Here is a 21,624-nt window from a genome sequence, read left to right as displayed (position 1 = left end):
CAACGACAACCCCCCCCCCCCGTCCCGCGGAGTTTGCTTGGCCAAGGGGCCAGGGCAGCCGTGCCGGTTGCAGCAACCCTCCTTCCCCAAAAGGGCAGCCCGCTTGCTTGGTTTGCATCTCTCGCCGCGCCTGGGGATGCCGCCGCCGCCTCACCCCAAATGTCAAATGCTTGGAAATTCAGCTCACCTTAAAAAAATTAAAAACGATTGCCTGCTTCAAGAGCGTGGAGGTGTTGTAAATAAAAATATGCCCTTTTCCCTTATTGGGTATCCAAGAGCCTATATAGAGTCCTTACATAGGTTCCCTATTGGTATGAGGAAATAACAGAGGCCAACCAGAGAATATTGAGAAGCAAAGCAGCTAGTAAGCTTGATCTTTAAAATCCTGTCTCAAGGATATATCTGTTTGAATAAGGTGTGAGCCTGTGACCTGGCCCAGGAAATAAGTATATATATATTTTTAAAATATATATTTTATTCAGGATTTTCTTGTTTTACAGAAGTGTAGTGCCTCATATATATATATTTTTTCCCCTGTAACATTTTTACCACTACAAAAGAATGGCCAGGCTCCCCAGGAAATCCAATCAAGTAACCTGCTAGACAGGAGATAAACAACAACAGGGGGAAAACAATATTAAAATTTCTGTGATGTAGGTGGGATGTATCTGAGGGGTGGTCTTAGGTTACACCCCTTCTGTGATGTATGCATAATGTTTCTGGGGGTGGTCTTGATCTAGAGGATGGGAATTTCAAAAGTCTTTATAAGCCCTTGCACAGCAATTTTGGGGGTCCTCTTCCTCTCCTGCGTGTGAGGGGAGTACCCTGTTGCAACAGATCAATAAAGATCAGGCTTACTAGCTGCTTTGCTTCTCAATATTCTCTGGTTGGCCTCTGTTATTTTCTCCTACCAATAGGGAACCTATGTAAGGACTCTATATGGGCTCTTGGATACTCCATAAGGGAAAAGGGCATATTTTTATTTACAACAGAGGGGAATAACTAACCCGCAAGCAACTGGGGTGGGAAGGGGGAAATGCAGCCTTGCATTATGGAAAGAAAATCTCTTGGCAGGGGACGCAGGAGCGGGCGAGACTAGAGGGACTTCTCCGAAGGGTCTACTATATAGAAAACCAAGGGAGGGGGCAGAAGGAGCTGGGGCCTGGGGGGCATGGGCGTAGCCAGGATTTTTGCTGGGGGGCAGCCAAAGTGGTTGAGGTGTTTCTCAGGCGATCTGCCCCCTCTAGGCTACACCCATGTTGGAGGGGGCCACCCTCCCTCAAAGTGCCATTCAAATGGTGCATGTGCGCCAAGTCTTGCGCTCGATTATGCAGGGTGGGGCTTACCCCCTGAGCTGAGGTGCAGGTTTAGGGGCCCTGAAAGAGGCTGGTGGTTACTCGTTAGAGTCACCATCTTTTTCAGCACAAACACACGTTTTAAGTGTGTTTTAAGTGCATTATATAAATGTGACACTAGATGGTGTGGGTGAGCTAATGAAAAATTCCATATATATTTTTAAATGTTTTTTAATAAAAGCATTTTCACAGCATTTTATATATGTGTGTAGATTCAGCCCTGTTTGCTCAGTTATTTCTGAGTCGAATGAGGTTTTCTCCATAGTAATAGCCCTGTCAGATACAGGTTTCTCAGAAGTAAATCTTGCAGAGATCAGTGATTCTTCCTAGCAAGTAAGTGCAGAAAGAATTAGTCTTGTGCGTTTTTTCTTGAAAGACATTTTTTGTGTGCGCTTTTAACAGTTGCATGATTTGGAAAATTTCAACAGGTGCAGAATCTCATGCTCTACTGAATGAGCTATACAGAGCTTGGCAGCATCCTTTTCACAGTGTTTTCATAATACATCACCACTGATTTCAACAGAACTTCCTGAGAAATTGGAAATGTCAAAAACTGCCTTACACTAAGTCAGACCATTGGTCCAGCTAGCTCAATGTTGCCAACACTGACTGCAAGTTTCAGGCAGAGTCCAGGGATTAGAGCTGGGACCTTTTGCATGTAAACCATGTTCTCTACCACCAAGTTATGGTGCTGTGCGCAGCCCTGTCCTGCACACATTTACTCCAAGTGAGTGTACAAAGGCTGAAAGCTCTTGCAGCTGCATCTGTTTCTCTACTGCCAATCAGAGGGGAAGCTGGGTTAGTTTGTTGCATCAAGCACCACAAAAGAATATTGTAGAATCTTAAAATACTAATAAATGTATTATTGCATAAGCTTTTGTGGATTGGAGATGGTTATACACAAACAAGGGGAGACTGCAATGTGCAGCCACATAATTTATCAAGACCAACGGACTCTTGTGGCACCTTAAAGATTAGCACATTTATTTAGAGGTCTAATTCTATCAGCAAATGATTTGAATAGGAATAGTGACATTTTAATCACACTAGCTTACAAATGCCAGGATATATCTGCAGGATTGCCTTACCCCATGTTCACCCACTCAACTGCTTAAACCTGTGGAACTGGTACCATTATTGGTGTGGTGCCTCATAATGCTTATTCTTAGCATTTATTTAATTTGTATACCACCTTTCACCCCACGATCCCAGGGCGATTGACAGCAGAAAAATACAAAACGAGATCATCACTTTCCACAGTTGTAACAAAATCTCTTAATGTGGCGACACCTAAACTTTGGAACTTCCTGCCTATTGATTTCTGTACTCCTCTCAGTGTCTGCTTGAAAACATTTTTGTTTCGGAAAGCCTATCATGTAGGCGCTGATGTGCCTTGATAGTTTTCAGTGTTGGTTTTAATGACCTTTAACTGTTTTTATTGATGCTTTTAATATTTATCGTAAACGGCTTAGTGGTTTTACTGCAAACAGGCAGTATATAAATTTCGTTAAATCAATAAAATAAACATGCATGCCATCGCCAACACTGCTTTGCCAATGGCCACTGCCTCAACTTAGTGTATTTCACTGCTAATAACGTATTACTTTCATTTTCCTCTGACCTCACCGTTTACTATTCCGCTGCCATGTGTACCATACGCAGCCAAAACTCTCCAGCTACAATTTGCTAGTCTTTAAGGCGCCACAAGACTTTCCCCCTTTTCGCTTTCTCAAAATGAGAGCTGCAGCGCCTCCTCCTGTCCGACAGAGGGCGGACCACGAAACGGTTCTCGCTGCCGCAGAGACGAGACTCTCGCCTGGGTTTGGCTGTTGTTTTTCCGCTATGGCACCGGCAGCGAGTCGGACCAAAAAGGGAACGCTTCCGAGGCGTCGCCCTGGCGACCTCAAAGCCCGCCTCCCCGCTCCCGCTCCGTCCATTGGCTGCGTCACTGGCGGCGCCCAATGAGGAGCAGAGGAAGAGGGCGCCGCCTCTGCATGCGGGGACTGGCGCGCAATGGCGGACCGCCTCACGCAGCTGCAGGATGCGGTGAACTCGGTGAGGGAGGCCGCGTTCCGCCCGGGACGGGGCCTGGGCCTTGAGCGGAACATCCCCGGGCCCTTAAAAAGGGGGGTGGGAGGAGGAGAGGGAGGGAGGGAGCCCGAGGCTGCGCGTATTGTGATGCTGCAAGTGCCTCAGCTGATCGCGTTATTATTTTTGTGTAAAAGCCTTTCTGAAGAGCTTATTAGTTAAAACCCCTAAGCGGTGTGCAAAAACGCAGGGGTGAAGCAGTAGAAAGAGGGTCTTGTGAGTCAGGGAAAGAGCCTGGGCACAAAAAGGGGCTTCCTGAGATGCCTGAACAGTGACGGCTGATGCTTCGTGTATTTTGTATTTGTCAATAGCTTGCAGATCAGTTTTGTAATGCGATTGGAGTATTGCAGCAGTGTGCCCCACCCGCTTCCTTCACCAATATTCAAACGGCAATAAACAAGGATCAGCCTACTAATCCTACAGAAGGCAAGTAAACTTCCCTGTAATACTTTTCAGGGAGAGAAGAGTAAAATAATGCACTGTAATGTAAAATGGGAATCTCTTTTTAATTCTGAACTGTTCTTTACTTTTTAAAAATGTCTTACTGGTTTTATAAAAGAAACAGATGTAACAAGAACAATGAAAACCAGTAACTGTCCTTTACTTTTAAATAATGATTATGTAAGTTTCTTCCTTAACAGCTTTTTAATCAATAATGAATTGGCAGGGATTATTTGTAGGATGTACAAGTGTGTGAAGCAGGTGTGGGAATCTCTTCCCCCTCCAGAGGTTGCTGAACTCCAACTCCAACATGGCCAGTGGCCAGGGATGATGGGAGCTGATAGTTTACCAAATTCTAGAGGGCTCAAGGTTCTCTGCAACTGATGTAAGAGAGGCCACTAACATTTGCCTCAGTTTAATTGTCCATGAGTAATTGCTCCAAGTAAACATTGAATGAACCTATAAGACATATTCATACCACCATAAGTTTTTGTTTGCCTTCTATAAGGAGGGATTATTGTGGCCAGTGTGGTGTAGTGGTTAAGAGCAGTGGACTTGTAATCTGGTGAACCGAGTTCGCTTCCCCGCTCCTCCACATGCAGCTGCTGGGTGACCTTGGGCCAGTCACACTTCTCTGAAGTCTCTCAACCCCACTCACCTCACAGAGTGTTTGTCGTGGGGGAGGAAGGGAAAGGAGAATGTTAGCTGCTTTGAGACTGCTTTGGGTAGTGATAAAGCGGGATGTCAAATCCAAACTCCTCCTCCTCCTCCTCTTCTTCTTCTTCTTCTTCTTCTTCTTCTTCTTCTTCTATAAGTTGGACAGCCTGGGGACTATGGACTGCAGGAATATACCACTTTTCTGCTTCATAGTGATGCTACTGCCCTGTCTACAATTGCTCAGATGTGAAGCATCTTATAGCAAACTAAATCTGTGAAACTCTGGTATTTGCACTTGCATAGTAAGGTCATTTAACCTGTTCTATGCTTGTTTTAACCTATTCTATGAGATTCCTTCATTTCAGGAGATTGGACTAAAGGACTCTTGGGGGTCCCTTCCAATTCTGTGATTCTTACAAGTCTCACCATGTTGAGTGGGCCTTACTACCTAGTAAGCGTGTTTAGGATTGCGGCCTGGAGATGCTGCGAGTAAGCTACACTGGACATTGTAGAACTTAATTTTAAGTAAATATGCAAAGGGATTGTGCTGTGAAGCTTATATGGTCATTGCAATGCTCACATCCCATAATATTGTTTCCTGTTCATTAATGGACTACTCACATAATAGAACCTATCCTGTGGAGGCTTTGCCATAGTAGCAGGGGCATACCTAGGGATTGGCTAGGTTATCCCAGGGCACAGGCCCAAATGGGTGCAAAAAATGTACTTCTCCACCCTGGCTCAGAGTAGCTGTGAGCTTCCCCTGCCGTCCACTGGTAGAACACTTAAGACAACAAAAGCAAACTTCTTGAGTTTCTGGTTGGAGATGCTGATACAACTTTTTGCCAAGGGTGCATGAGAGCCAAGTATTGGGGGACCCTCTGTAATGGATGATAATAATAATTATAGTAGTAACAATAATAATAATTAATAATTTTATTTATACCCTGTTCATCTGGCTGGGTTTCCCCAGTCACTGGGTGGCTTATAGCATAGTAAAACATCAAACATTAAAAACTTCCCAATACCTTCAGATGTCTTCTAAAAGTTATGTAGTTCTTTATCTCCTTGACATCTGACGAGAGGGCGTTCTACAGGGTGGGTGCCACTACCAAGAAGGCCCTCCTCCTGGTTCCCTCTAACTTCGCTTCTCGCAGTGATGGAACCACCAGAAGACCCTCAGAGGAGGAGGACAGTGTCTGGGCTGAATAATGGGGGTGGAGCCGCTCCTTCAGGTATACTGGGCCAAGGCCATTTAGGGCTTTAAACGTCAGTACCAACACTTTGAATTGTGTTCGAAAACGTACTGGAAGCCAGTGAAGATCCTTTCGGACCAGTGTTATATGATCCCGGCAGCTACTCCCAGTCACCAGTCTTGCTGCCGCATTCCAATATAGGCAGTGGGATTGTTGAAAATCAGGTGCCCTGCCTTGCATGAACAAAGTGCTTTCTGCTTAGGCAAAACCAACACTAGATCCAACTTATTTGCACTCTGTAGGGAAATGTGTTGTTTTAGACTTTCTGTACTCCATTCCCATGTGCTGTACAGTAAATCTTTGCAGTAGTTATTGTAAACATTTGCAGAAAATAAGTAAAATAATAAAAATAGCTGTCATTATACAGTAAATATTATTGTGCATCTTGAAATTTTATTTCTTTTAAACAACTTGATCTTCTGCAATAGTTGTAAAGATGGTGTCAATGTTGTTGCTTTTACAGAATATGCCCAGCTGTTTGCTGCATTGATTGCAAGAACTGCCAAGGATATTGACGTATTAATAGATTCCTTGCCCAGTGAAGAATCAACAGCCACATTACAAGTAAAAATGAAATTTAAATGGCTCGTGCTTTGTGTAATACTGCTTTTGTTTACTATTGGATGCTAGGAATATAAAACAACCATGACTGGCACAGAGAAGTCCATAATAACCGCTAATGCTGTAAGGGGCGGAGAACCTGTGGCCCTCTAGATGCTGCAGGACTCAAACTCCCATCATTCCTGACTATTGGCCATACTGGCTGGGGCTGATGGGAGCTGAAGTCCAGCATCTGGAGAAGTATGTTTTATCACCTCATGTAAATGTCAGACAGCATTTTCTTCGTTGGGGGTGGTGATCTCTGTAGGGAACCATTGACCGAAATGTGTCTTCCAGAACCCACTTCTGGAACTGCACTTCCCAGAATGATTTGTGGTGCCAAAGCCCCATTTCAGCCTGTTAGTCCAGAAGTGTACCCAGTTTTATGATATCAAACCTCTGCAGATCCAGCAGAAACACCAACTCCTGATTGATGTAGACAATGCACTTAGAGCAACCAAGGTTGTTTTTGTTCTATAACTTGGGCTATAACCATATGAAAATGAACCAAACCTGGAGTTGAGAAGCCGCTATGTTCTGGTAGCTTGCCCAAGAACTGAAGACTGCCTTAGTTCCTGCTGTGACCATTAGAAAGCTTAATCAGTCTATCTTAAATACAGTTCTTGATAACTTAGAAATTATTAGCTGTGGGTGTATATACCTGTTTTTTAAAAACAACATTTTATATCTATTTTTAAACATTAAAAATGTATTTAATTCTATTTTTAATTCTATTTTGCTACATGGTTGTTTGATGCCCTGGGCTCTTTGGATAGGGAAGATAAAAATTTAAATTAAATAAGAAGTCCACTTTTGAGTGCTTGAGGGGGTGTCAGAATATAGGCAGCTGTTGCATACCAAGTCAGGCCATTGGCCCATCTAGTTTAGTATTGTCAACGCAGACTGCTATTAACACTGCAGGGTTTCAGGTGGTAGTGTTTTCTCAGCCCTGGAGGGACTTTTGGATGCAAAGCATGTGCTCTACCATGTCATTAAGAGAGTTGTCTCCAGTAAATGAAACTGCAGTGTTAGACTTCTCAGGTTCTGTGTTACTGAAATGCGTAATAACATGCAGTATTACAAAGTGTTATAAGACACCAGCTATTCACAGGCTAAAAATAAGAGGGTCCCAGAAATGACTCTTACCTCCTCCTCCTCCCCCCCCCGCAAGAGTCAACCCTCTTCAATTTTAAAGTACTAAACAGATGTGTTGTCAGCATTTCTGTTTTTCCCAAATGTATAGGCTGCCAGTTTGCATCGCTTGGAGGAAGAGAATCACGAGGCAGCTGCACGTCTTGAAGAGGTGGTTTATCGTGGGGATATGCTCTTGGAGAAGATACAGAATGCTTTAGCTGACATTGCTCAATCACAGCTGAAGACAAGAAGTGGCAGTCATAGTCAACCTGCTCCAGATTAACCACCAGAGGTGTTGGGACTTGACCACAAAATTTGAACTTCTTGAGAAGGTGGGGAGGGGAGCACTTTTTTTAAAAAAAGTTGTACATTACTGTTGAGCCTTAATCCTGTGGAAGGATGTCTGGTGTTGTGCTTCTGGGAAAACATCTCCCTGTTGACAAGATATTCAGTCTTTCGTAAGGCATTTCACTAGCAGGAAGTAATCACAAATTGAGAGTTGCCAAACTTTTAATTTTTAATATGTTCCTTATGCCCAAAGCCCTGTGCATTGTTTGTTAATGTTTGTTAGATCAGAATGTCTGATTTCATTTGGCCGGCAACCTTGTGAAGTCATAATGAATTAAATGCCCCAGGCACGCATGTGTAATAAGGCATGCATACTGGCACACGGTGTTTTATTGCATGGAATTGTCCTTTCGACTTCCAAAGCATTCAACTTCCAAATCGCAGCTTCTGATTGGCTGCAGGAAGCTCCTACAGCCATTTGGAAGCTGCAGAAGCCCCGTTGGACTTTTGGCTTCCAAAAGAATGTTTGACAGTCGGAACAGTCACTTCCGGGTTTCGATCGTTCAGGAGCCAAAATGTCCGAGTTCTAGGGCGTTTGACAACTAAGGTACGACTGTACATGTAAAGTGTCACTAAGCCATGGTCTTTAACTTGCTCCTAATGCTTATTATTCTTTTTCTATTGACTAGCGGACTAAAGAAAATCCTCTAGTTTTTCCAGTACAGATTTGCAATGGATACCAAGAGCTTGGTTTTTATTTCTTGTGGGAGATCTGGGTACTGTCCAGCTGTTGAACAGCTTATAGACATCTGCATGTAGCTATGGATGATCACTGTACATTGGGGTGGGAAACCTCTGGCCCTCCAGACATTGTTGGACTACAACTCCCATTAGTTGCAGCCAACATGGGCAGTGGATTATTGGAGTTGTAGTCCAGCAGCATCTGCAAGGCAATAGGTTCCACATCCCTGCTGTATGCACTGTTATGGATATAATTAGATGGTCTGCTTTGGTGTGGAAGCGGAAGGAGAGAAGGTATGGAAGAATTAGAGGTTTGCATACCTGTTCTACATGGGACACAGCTTGGGCTAAATCAATTGATTCAAACAAAGGTGAGCCGTCATTTTTTATTGGAAGCTCAGTCTTGATGGTATCCAAAGTTAGAACTTAGACAATTTGCATAAATGAAGCATAGCTGAATATGACAGGTCAACACTTTAATGTCAAACATGTGCAGACAAATAAAAATTATTTTTTGTCTTAAAATAGTTTGTTTATATCTATATTGTCTCTCTCTCACACTCACACACACAATTTTACCCTACTGCTTTTCTTTGTGTTGTAATATTAGAAACTAGCTAAATTGTCCTCATATCGTCCTGATATTTGATTAAAAATCGAACCTACTTTTAAATTTATTTTTATTCTACCATCAATTATATAAATGTAAAAATTAAAAAACAAACTGAAGTGCTTTTTACAATATTTTGTACACCAACTAATTTTTCCATGTCCTCTTAATAAGAAAACTCATAAACAGTACAAAATCAGAATTACAAATATACTAAAAGCAGATTAAAACAATAAAACTCAGAGTCTAAAAAGGACTAGGAAAACACACACACATACGTGTCAAAAGATAGAAAAGTAGTTTCCAGATGGGTCTGTGGGAAGGAAATTACATAAATGAGGTGTTTCCCTCTGATTGGCAGCCGTTTCATCTTGGGTACTATGAAGATCCTTTTCGCTGACAACACAAGACAGCATTGCCTGGGCTTTATATGCATGTTATACAGATTTTGTTGAACTATCAGACCATAATCTTTGTGCCAGATTTAATATTACTGATATTCAGGGAATAAATGGTGAGGATTCCTGAATATTTAAAACAGTTGCTTGAAGAAATGTGGATCTTCCTTCTCAGCTACTCTAGTACTGGACCGTCCCATTCACTTTGGTATTAGAAAATGAAGAATGAAATCAAGGTTCAGCGTTTGTGCTAGAAAATACACATGGTTGACAGCATCCATTGTTCAAGAGAATGCAAATATAGGCACTAGCACTGGTTTATATTGCCTGGGCTTTCTTGGGTGCTAATTAGTGTAAGCCCTTGTCTATGTCCCTTTCCTGGAAACAATTCCTAGGGGTCCCTGTTCATCATCAGAATAGTTCTCTCAAGTCTAGTAGATACAAAAGTTTTGCTATCTTTTCACTATGTTACCCATTTTTTTCCTCTTTCATAATTGGATACAGAATGGAATACAGGGTATAGCAGAGGATGTATACCATTTATTTATGTCTTTTTATTTTTAAAGATTTTAGATTTCCCTGAAGTATGACCAGTTTGGATCTGAAACATGTTGGATCTATAAGCAGAACCAGGCAGACTACTAAGGAGGGCTTGGGAGAACCTGAAACTTGAATGTAAAGAACAACATGCAGCTCTTAATTCAGTTCAATGACCATCAACTCTTTTATGGTGAGGGCCTTTCTGGTGTAGATCAGTGGTGCTATTTTGCAGTCTTTAATCAAAAGGGACACAAAATACTTGCAATTCTTGTGTGTCATAGCTTATCAGTGGTGTTTATCAATGGTACTTTAAAAATCAAAGTATTGTTGGATTTATCAAAATTATTTTTATTATTTTATTTTCATTAAAGGAAATATGAAGAGGAATAGTACAATCCTGTGAACCATACAGAAATGCAATGATGCAGAGGGTGGTATAGGTCCATTAAAGTTGTATTTCACTGTCCAATGTATTTCTGCACAGGTGACAGGGTCATCTAGTCCAACCCCCTGCAATGCTAAAGCATCCATGACGGATGGCCACCCAACCTCTCCTTAAAAACCTCCAAGGAAGGAGAGTCCACAACCTTTCAAGGGAGTCCATTTCACTGTTAAACTGTTCCTACTGTCAGAAAATCCTTCTTGATGTTTCGTCAGAATCTCCTTACTTGTAGCTTGAAGCCATTGGTTTGAGCCCTGCTCTCCAGAGCAAGAGAGAACCAGCTTGTTCTCTTTTCCATGTGCCAGCCCTTGAGACATTTGAAGATGCCTAGTCTATCTCCTCTCCGTCTCCTCTTTTCCAGTCCAAACATACCCAGCTCCTTCAGAGCTTCCATTCATTTCAGGGCAGATGAATGAAACTATAAGACAACATTTTTTTCACCAGTATTTGTGACCTTCTTGTCTAGTCCCCTCCACTTTAGCCATTTTGAGAAGACTATGGTATATTTCCCCTTAAATAGATTTATGCAACTTTTAAAAAATCTTCTGTCATTGGAAATCTTCCTGCACCTCTTTGGGATATATAATATACTATTTGGTGGAAACTATTATCTATATTCCATCCATAATTTGATGGAGCAAGATGTGCCTCTATATGTATCCATAGAGATATTTTAGATAAGTGGCATTCAGTTGAGTTTCCTGCACTGCAGGGGGCTGGACTTGGGGTCCCTTCCAACTCTACAATTCTATTATTCTTTGATTGAAGGGCTGTTTGAAAATGTTGTTTTATACACTTTTAAGAGCTGGAAAGGGGAAGGAATGATTCTGCACATCATACTTCATCTCCCAAACTTTCCCCTCTGATTTTGAAGTCAATTCTGAAATGTTGTTTCAAACCTGCTAATCCCTCAGCTCATGATTCTTGAAGATGGCAGCATCTCATACTATTAATGGAAGCTTTATGTGATCACTAAATACAATCAAATTATTTCTAATTGTAGGGCATCTCCTACAGGCTTTTTCTCTTTGTTCTATTTATTCCACTGCAAACTAAATTTTCCCAATGTTGCTTACACAGCATGAAACACTTACATTGGTCTGGGAAATCCATTAAGGTGAGGTCTGCCACCACAAAGCCCCAGCTGGCATTTTATTTGTTCAGTACTTATTAAGGTAGCTAGTGACGTGCTTCCTTGGGCTTGCCGACTCTTTCAGCCACAGATGACAGCTGTCTAGCATTGTCTGAAATTACCTATATTTGTCTTGCTCTCAGGCTGTTGTGTCTGCAGCTGGTGTGTGTTTGCATTTCTCACAGTCTTTATCCTCCATTAAAGTCACCCCTTGTAATAGGGCAATACAGCCTCTTCTTCCTAGGCAAAACAAGCATTTATTTAACTAACCACATTTATTGACTGACTTTGCAGTAACATAGTCCTTTGACCTTTTGCTATGAACTCTGTTTATTTACAGTATAGACAAAAGCACACTAATTAGCCTGGGAACAGGACATTTGTTGTTCATTATTAGGAAAATAGCTCACTTTCTAAGCACTCACAAATCTGAACAGATGAACTTTCAATATTTAAAAAAAGCTTTCAGCTTTCCATCCTGGTGTTATACAGTTGATTTGACATCTTAATGGACATTATAACTGCAAGTATTTCACAGCCATGCAGTTGCCATTGTTGCAAAATGTTACAAATCCACATACAAAATGTGTAGAGATTCTATACAACTATGCAAAATGGAACTACAATACAGCTGAAGTTTTAATAATGTAAATACTTTTATTTGACTATCAAAAGTATATACCAACAATTCAATACAATTTAACATGGCAGTTTACAGCAGTATACATAATAAAATATAAAACAAGCAAAAAAGGACTAAAGTGACTGGTTGATAAAAATTGTAAACAGTTGCATAGATCTGTTTACATTAAAAGGTCTTCAAGGCCTTTTAATGCTGAACAAAAGTCCAGAAATAGCATTGTTTGAGAAGGTTAAATTGTACCCAAACTATGAAGGACTTAACTTACAAACTTGCTGGCAGTGGCAAGGGTTGTTATTGCTAGGAAATGGAAAAAGCAAGGTGGATATCAAATAGAAGAATGATATAAAGAAGTATAGGATATAGCAATTAATGATCAATTAACATGTGCTATCAAAGAAGGGGAAAGGGAAGATATCTGTGGAATTTGTATTGTTAAAATAGAAAGGGTTAAACCATTTCAAGAAGTGTTACATTTTGGAAAGTTTGATAATTATGATAAATAATGGTCTCAGGCTCAGCGTACACATTTTTATTTGTATTATTCTTATTTGTTAAAAGAAAGAAGATGCTCTTACCTCTTGTACCGGTAAGAGATGTGGATCCCACCCTCCACACGCTTATAAAGCCAAATCATCTGCCCTCCAATGTTTCTCTGAGGAAAATAGAGACAACCTACTCAACATCAGGAAGCTTCTCTCGCATTGGATCGCATAGCACACGGATACCTCATATTTGTCATACATTGATATGGATCACCTTGAGCCGATGGCAACCTCTGCACCTCACCTATCTCACAGGAATGCTGTAAAGAAAAAATGTGCAAGGGAAGGGAGCCACAGATAAATGGAACAAAATAAAATTTTAGTGTAAGCTGCCTTGAGTCCCTGTCAGGGAAAAAGGAGGAGGAGGAGGAGAAGAAGAAGAATGGAAACAGAGAATGACCAGGAACATGCCAGAGAGCCTACCCCACCCTCTTTCTTGTGTGTGTGTGTTTTGAAGATTCTCTGGAAGCTGCATTCTGCACCCACTACCCTATTTGTTGGGGTTGGTTCTGGAACATAAGAAATTGCTTTCTACCACGTCAGACCACTGATCCATCTACTACCGATGGTGTGTTGCAGATATTAAATATTGCACAGTTTGAAGCGACTGGAGGCATAAAAACTTACTCCTTTAGAAGTGAAACATGGTCCAGACCCATAGAAATATTCAAACTTTAGCTGGCAGAACTTTCTTCAAAACACAAAAACATCTAAAATATGCATGCAATATCTTCTGCTATCCAACACAGGCTCAGCATCTTACAAAATATGAAATAATCCAATCAGACCTATAAGCAAAGGTCTCTCTCTCTCCAGTCTGCTTTCCAGCCTCCAGGCTGTTTGCTCTCCCGTCAGGAGAGCCATTTACTTGCCTTGTTCTTTGTGTACCATTCAGAGAGAAAACTCGTTTGCATCTTCACTCCCATTAAGTTTGAGAGGCAAAGACTCAAAGGCAACTCCTTTCAAAATGGAAATTGCGACCCCCATACCTTCTCGCATGATCCTAGGTTACAACCCTCAGGTTATCTACCAGAGAACAACAATCAGATAATCATTAACTCAGCAGGAGCTCAGAGTCCTTTAGAAAAACTCTGGTTTTCAGCCATTTTCCATTTCCATTAATAGATACACATTTTTCATTTCTGTGTGAATTAGACCATTAACATGCTGGCTGAGAGTGGCACTCCAGGGTTTTGGGTGGCCCTATCTGGAGGTGCCAGGGACTGAAACTGGGTCCTCATTCTGCACTGGTGTGGAACCAGCAGGAGGGAGCCTTTTGTGTGAAGTCCTTTTGACATTAGAACAGTACAAATAGACACACATTTGAACATTACAGAATCGGGGGTATTCTTGATGCTACCCAGCAGACATCTTAGGAATGTATGTTACAGCAATAAGTAATAGGGGAAGCAGTCATCGGGCCTATTGTGTTGCCAGTCAGCTAGGATCTAAAAGGACCACATGGTGGAAATGACTGTACTTCATCACTATATGGTGCTGCTCTTGAATCTATTGATCAACTAGCAACAGGGAAATAGTTTTGGAGGACGAAAATATTTTAACAGTTCCTGATTTCAGATTCCCTCCATCTTGTTTCTGAGCCTAACAAATCCCAAGAACATCTTGAAGCAGAAGGATTTAAATTGGTTGCCATAGAAAACAAGAACGGGGGAAGAATTCTGCATTTTAGGAGAAGGGCTCTGTCTATGACAGTCCGACAAAGGCGGGGAGAACCAAAGGAAGGTCACTAAGGGGTAAAGTTTTGTTTGCACTTTTCTGGTAATCCAATATTTATTAGAAGCAAGTGAAGCATGGCTTTTTCAGCATCAAGCAAGCAGCTGGGAATTTCAGCTAAATCGTTTTTCTTCCACCAGAACTCAGCAGGTCAGATGTGGCTTAGTCTTGCAAAATACCCTGTGGCCAATATACCACAAAGCTTTAATGTAAGACTTGTCTCCTAGTAAATAAATGCAAATATTTCAATAATTCATTTTGTATGGTTCATCGAAACTAGTGTACATTCTCAATGAGTTTTATGCCCATTTGGAGACAGCTTTCAGCGTCTAGCCCTGAAGTGTTCATTCTATCCATTTAGAGAGGGGGCAGGCCACCTTTCAGATTACATACACTTATCCTACAGCAGCATCTGTTTCATTAGCTCACTGGCTTTAAACACTGAATGTTTATTGTTATAAGCAATCAAAAATACTGTCAACCTTGCTACGTTATAACTTCCCAACCACAACATGTTCTTAAGATATATACTGTTGTTTTTGTAATTTAATCTAAAATATATCCAAGAATGGGGACAAGAAGTTTTCTGTGAATTCTTGCAACCTCAAAATCATTACAATCCCCCCTGCAATGACAGCCCATCTACCCTTTTTAATAATTGCATATTATTAAATATGCACAGAATCCTCCACTGGCACCAATGGCTGCATATTAGCAGAATACTCATCTGCAGAAAATAAGGAAGAGGGTTATTAACAAACACGCTGTAGGACAAATTTGCTCCAGGGATCTTCCCCAGAGGGAGTCAATTGCACTGTGAGAAGAAGGAGTCAGACACCAAGACCAGGCAAAACAAAAGGCGCTGCACAGGCAACTAACTCCCCGACTCGTGCTGCAAATAGGGAGAGCCCCGTCCTGTTCACATCAAAGGTACTTTATACCACACATGCTTCCAAACTTTAAGCAGCACTGTTGCTTAGCTTAGTAATGAGACAGAGCCGAGAGGGAAACAGTGCTGCTCCAGTTCACCAGATGAAAATTATCACATTAATTAACCGCAGTGCTTGAGAAATGAAGCAAAAGGGACAAAAGGCAAAGCTGAAGAATACAAGCAATATGTAAAATGTTAGCGGCAGCAGGCACCAGGAAATAGCTCTATAAAGGGCTTCATGCTTTTCCAGCTACTGCAGTAATTATTTGTGCAAGTATTATTTATTTAGCCGGCCAGTCAAAGCCGTTTCCCGGGTGTGGCTGCTGTCACATGATGGCAGCTTCTAGGAGCCACAGGTGAGAGCTTAGGGCAGGGCAGGGACCAAAGGTGGACATACTACCCCAGTAGAAGCACAACATGTCCCCCACCAGACCTGTCCCACACTACCCCTCCGCTAACACCCCAGACCCCAGTTTGCATTCTGTTTTTAATAGTGGCCTGCAAGAATTTTAACAGGGAGAAATGTAAAGTATTGCACTTGGGCAAAAAAAATGAGAGGCACAAATACAAGATGGGTGACACCTGGCTTGAGAGCAGTACATGTGAAAAGGATCTAGGAGTCTTGGTTGACCACAAACTTGACATGAGCCAACAGTGTGACGCGGCAGCTAAAAAAGCCAATGCAATTCTGGGCTGCATCAATAGGAGTATAGCATCTAGATCAAGGGAAGTAATAGTGCCACTGTATTCTGCTCTGGTCAGACCTCACCTGGAGTACTGTGTCCAGTTCTGGGCACCACAATTCAAGAAGGACACTGACAAACTGGAACGTATCCAGAGGAGGGCAACCAAAATGGTCAAAGGCCTGGAAATGATGCCTTATGAGGAACGGCTAAGGGAGCTGGGCATGTTTAGCCTGGAGAAGAGGAGGTTAAGGGGTGATATGATAGCCATGTTCAAATATATAAAAGGATGTCACATAGAGGAGGGAGAAAGGTTGTTTTCTGCTGCTCCAGAGAAGCGGACATGGAGCAATGGATCCAAACTACAAGAAAGAAGATTCCACCTAAACATTAGGAAGAACTTCCTGACAGTAAGAGCTGTTTGACAGTGGAATTTGCTGCCAAGGAGTGTGGTGGAGTCTCCTACTTTGGAGGTCTTTAAGCAGAGGCTTGACAACCATATGTCAGGAGTGCTCTGATGGTGTTTCCTGCTTGGCAGGGGGTTGGACTTGATGGCCCTTGTGGTCTCTTCCAACTCTATGATTCTATGATTCTAAGATGAAGGATCCTTTCCATTTAAAGAGTAGAAAAAAGAAATTCTATATTTCACCAGGTAAGGTTCATAGGTTGTAAATCATAGTTGCTTTTGCTTAGAAGTAAAACCCCATTGAAATCAGTGGGCTTCACCTATTTGAATAGATGCAGAAAAAATAATTGCCCTCTGCAAGTTTGCCAAAGCCCAAGTACCACCAAAGGCCTTTTTATCCTCCTTGTGGCAAGGCAGTTATGACCACATAACACACATCCAATGGTCCACTGGAATTAAAGTTGCAGAAGCTTAGTAGTGGAAAGGAAGCTGTCTTTCAGAGAAGGGTGTCCACCATTACTGAGGTTTTCTTTGCAGAGCCCTTGGTTGTTCCAAGAAGCCTCAGCATTGGGGATGAACGCAGGAAAACAATAGAATAAAAACATTTAATAGCATTGAGAACATCTAAAAACTTTCAACAGCAGTCACCCATCCCCAAATCTAATACAGGTAACTCTCAACTTACACACATTTTACTTGTGTATATTCAGCTTAATGTGCTTGGCAAATTTTTTTTGAAGTGAGTGGGCACCCAGAAAAAAAGACTTTGACAATTCCACTCACCATTGAACCCAATGTGTTTTGACTACAGGTAATTTTGGCTTTACACGCTATCTCCAGAATGTGACCCCACATAAGCTGAGAGTTGCATGTAATCTGAAGGTTGCTGGAAGTATATCTTGCAGCTTGGGTGAACATGAATGTTTTTAAATCCCTTCTTAGTGTTATTCATAAAGCAGACGGATGCCACCTCACCAGATGTCAGGGATCGGTTGGACACTAATGAGTGGAGACTGGGAGAAGTGGGGTTGAAAAAAGGGATCAGTGATCTGGGGGAATTTGTAACCTCCAGGAGACAAGCGTCAGGCAGAAGAATTGGAAAGTCAAGAACAGGTGCAGGAGGGAGATATAGGAGACATAGAGCAGGGGTCGGCAAGGTTACCTCGCCTGGGCCGGTTCACTCCAGCGGAGATTCCTCTGTGGGCCAGATTGCACACGTGCCTGCGATTTCCGGCTTCTGCATCGGTGCAGACGCGATATTCGGCGTCTACATCTGCGCAGACATGATTTTCGGTGCCATGGACGTGAGTCCCCACACTGCGCCGGTTTAGCGCAGCATGCAGGGACTCGCAGAGCAGGCGGCTCGGTTTGGAGGTGGCTCATGGGCCAGTTAAATGACCCCTGTGGGCCGCTTGTGGCCCATGGACCTTAGATTGCTGACCCCAGGCATAGAGTCAAGGGCTTCCCCACCTCCTTCTCCTGCCCCCTCCTCTCCTGCTCCACAGTCTCCCAGGACCAGAGGAGGATTGAAGAGGGTGGAGCAGTAGCAAGTTGCACACAGGTGGAGTCTTTGCCTGCTTGCGCACTGCTCAGGTGGAAAAGATACATAACCCGAGGTCAGGATGGGGCCTCTCTCTTGTGGCAACTGCTTCATTGGGTGCACACCTAGGAGTAGCTGAGAGACATAGGACAGATGGACATGCCTTTCCCTAACTTGTAAGTGTACTTTCGACAATAAAGAGTTAATTCCTCACATTGGACATTCCTTGCCTGACAGTGCCGTGACACCAGGGAGGGCAATCCAAAACGGGGTAACTGCCACTGAGAATGCCCTATCATGGATCGGCACCAACCGGGCCTCCCATGCCAATTGTGGAGCCGAAGATGGTTGATATTGAGAGAAGTGCTCCTTTGGGTACTTGGATCACAAGCCAATATGATGGGCTGATTCTGGGCCTGGGTTCTGGGAATGAAGGAGCCACAGAGGTCTGTGTAAAGAAAATATACAACAGCTGTTGCAGACTCTCCACACCAGGAACAGCCAACATGGTGCCTCCAGGCTGATGGGGGTTGTAGCCCAAGACGTCTGGAAGGCACTGGGTTAGACAAGGAACATGTTTGCACATAAACCCAAACATTACGTAGGTGTCGGAAATAGTACTTTGGGGACTGACCCTAACTCCTGCACAGGTAAAGCACGTAAAGGAAGATGACAACAGTTTTACTCCAACATCTCTGGCAACCAGTCCAGTAGTCTGGCAAGAGGCCAATGGGTCAAAAAACCAGTCAATCCAGGTTAACAATTTATGTTTACAGTACCAAATAATGCATCAATTGCTGACTTCTTTTTATACAGGAAAGAGTAACTCAGGTCCATGCAGAATTTTCAGTATATTGTTACAAGCCAATTTCTGCCAAACGGTAGCCAGACGCTCACCCAGGGTTGTGTTTCCATGGGGAAATGAAGGCATAGTGCAGTCCGCAGTGTCTTAGAAATATAGTTTATTCACACACATTTACACCTGGAGTCCTAAACCCCAAGGGTATCTTTCGTTGCTCCTTTCACTGCTTCAGCAAGCTAAGGTCCAAAGTAGAAGCCAGTCATGGCCACTGCTCTCTCAGTGCACCCTCCTCCAACCAGCGCCACATGGAGTTCTGCCTAGTTTCCGCCTCCTCTTGCACTCACCGGCCTGGGCAACCTCCCCCTCCATTACCAGCATGGGCATAGCCAGGATTTTTGTTAGGGGGAACAGGAGTGATGTGATTGGTCAGTTAGTGAAGTATTCCTATTGCTCTTCTTGATGGGGGGCAGTTGCCCCCACTGCTATGCCCATGATTGCCGGTAGGGTCGTTTGTCTTGTAGATGGCTCTTGCGATGCTTTAATGGCAAGGCCATCATCTCCCTCCGCCCCTCGGGCAAAACAACAAGCTCAGCCTGTCAGCTCGCCTTCATTCTCAAAGCTCCGATTAAGACCCAGCAGCCAAAAATCTAGAGGAGGAAATCTGGCGCCCCACTGACCCATAACAAGGTAAACGGATGCACTTGTTAAATAAGGAGCGCCAGAAACCGGAGGGGTGGGCGGGCAGGATCAACAAACAGAATTATCCACTGGATTCAAATGACGCCTCCCCGCCCCCCCGCCCCGCCTGCCATCTGCTGCGCGGGCAGAGTTCGCAGAGCAGCATCCAGCCGGGCTCGCCAGCGTCACGCGGGGAATACTTGTTCTCTTCCCGCTTCCAGCTGGCCTTGGCTGCCCGGCTGGAGGAGAAAGCTCTGGCATTTCCACAGATGATGCCCGCGGGGCTTTAAAATAGAAGGTGCTCTCTGCACAGCCAGCGGGAGTGCAGTTCTGGGTTAGCCACTTGGACGTGCGTGTCTGCGCGCGCGCAGTTAGCCTGGCCCGGGGCGCAAGAGAGCCTTGCGCGGGGGCCGCACCACGACCCTCAGCCGGGGCCGGCGGCACAAGGGGCGCCCCGCGCAGGGCCCCGATCCCGCTCCGTCCCGACTCCGCAGCGCTGCTCTCCGGGCCACCCACGAGCAAGTCCCGCGCCCTTCCGCGGCGCCTGCTGCGCGCCGGGATCCCCCGCTGCACGTGCGCTCGCCTTGGCCCTCGGCGCGCCCAGAAGCCAATCGGCAGCGGCTCCCGGCGCCCCATCCCTCGCTCGGGCAAGGGGATCCACCCTCTCGCGAGAACTGGCTAGTAAACAGAGAGATCCCTCCTGCTCGCTCGGCCGCCGCCGCCGCCGCTGCCTCCCTCCCTCCCTCCCTCCCTCCTCCATTAGAGGCAGCGGGCGCCGGGGCTGCGGAGAGAGCCAAGGCTTGGCGCGGTGAGTGCGGAGGGGGAAGGAGGGCTGCGCCGGGGAAGCCCACCCGCGTCCGAGGGAGGGGGCGAGGGGGCGGGAGACTTGGTTCACTTTGGTGCACTGTCACACCTACAAGGAGGTCATGTGGGGAGCCCCTCTTTCTTTCTCTCTCTCTTTCTTTCTCTCTTTCTCTCTCATGAGCCTTCGGCAGAGGCCAGAGCCATCACCTTGGCGGGAAATGCCAGATGCTTCTGCCGAGAGAGGAGCAGAGATTAGTCCAGAAAGAGGGGAGAGTGTATGCATGTAATAGAAACGCGGCCACTTTATCTTTTTCTGTCTCCTGCTGCCCCTCCCCAAGTGTAGGGGGTGTATTGGGCACAGTGGGAAAATGAGGCGCCTTGTTACCCGCAGCCTGTGACAGGGTTGAGAAGTGTCCCTTTTCACCTGAGAAGTGGGGGCAGCTAAAGGACAAGCTGTGACTCCCTTGCAAGCCTCAGATCTGCTTCCCAGTAGGAGAGAAATGATTTCCACTTGCTCATTTGGTTGCCTGTTTCAAAGCCTTGCTAATGTGGCAAAGGGGTTGTCACTGAATTCATAGCAAAGATTCCACACAGAAACTCCTCTGTTCCAAGTCACCTTCAGTTTCACCCTTGTGGATGTGCGCCATCAGTTGGTTTGGATTTCAGGTGTGCGTATGCATCCAGATCAAGTTGTGATCTCAAAATGCTCTGGGTTCCTAATTTTGCCAGTGACTTTAGCAGGTTTACATTCTTTCTGAAAAGTTGGCATGTTTTAGACTGCTGCTGTATGCATGCTTACTTGGGACTGAGCCCCATGCAACTTATTCCCAAGGAAGCATGCATAGGATTTCTCTGAATACTTTTTTGGGTTGCGATTCCCAAATATTTTACCAAGAGAGCTCAACAGTAAAACTGTTCTCTACTTTTCCCCATCCTCTTGCTACATAACCTACTGTTGGCACCTTTGTGACCTGCGTATTCTGTCAGATACATTCAATAATGTGGCATCTTTTTATAAGGATTTACAAGCATGATAGAGCATAATACTTAGTTCAGATATGTTCAGTTTTATTTATTATTTCCAAATTTGAAATGCTATTGTTAGCCAGACTTGAAGTGATGGGGAACGTGCTTTAAAACAAATAGACTGTTCTATAAAGCAATGTCCAAAGGGCATAA

At 43.9% G+C, this 21,624-nt stretch overlaps 2 protein-coding genes and 1 long non-coding RNA gene across 3 annotated transcripts in view; all 3 read left to right on the top strand.

Annotated features, from left to right (window-relative positions):
* Window positions 1–3,247: 3,247 nt before the first annotated feature.
* Window positions 3,248–9,085, top strand: MED21 (mediator complex subunit 21). The gene is made up of 4 exons (XM_081210790.1): window positions 3,248–3,410; window positions 3,755–3,869; window positions 6,261–6,361; window positions 7,641–9,085. Exons 1-4 carry the CDS (start codon window positions 3,369–3,371, stop codon window positions 7,812–7,814), a joined length of 432 nt encoding a protein of 143 aa, XP_081066916.1. The 5' UTR covers window positions 3,248–3,368; the 3' UTR covers window positions 7,815–9,085.
* On the top strand, window positions 6,368–7,119 carry LOC308596021. The gene is made up of 2 exons (XR_014012276.1): window positions 6,368–6,481; window positions 6,583–7,119. It is a non-coding gene; the product is annotated as an uncharacterized lncRNA (long non-coding RNA).
* Window positions 9,086–20,267: 11,182 nt separating the features above from the next.
* The window catches only part of STK38L (serine/threonine kinase 38 like), a 48,198-nt gene continuing 46,841 nt past the window's right edge, over window positions 20,268–21,624 (top strand). Inside the window, exon 1 of the mRNA XM_081210738.1 lies at window positions 20,268–20,449. The gene's annotated coding sequence lies outside the window, so the exon portion shown is untranslated. The remainder of the gene's footprint in view (window positions 20,450–21,624) is intronic.

This window comes from Podarcis bocagei, assembly GCF_964188305.1.
Source record: "Podarcis bocagei genome assembly, chromosome: 10".
NCBI classification, from domain to species: Eukaryota; Metazoa; Chordata; class Lepidosauria; order Squamata; family Lacertidae; genus Podarcis; species Podarcis bocagei.
Note: the sequence above shows the minus strand (reverse complement) of the source record. Positions and strands in the feature narration are given on the sequence as shown.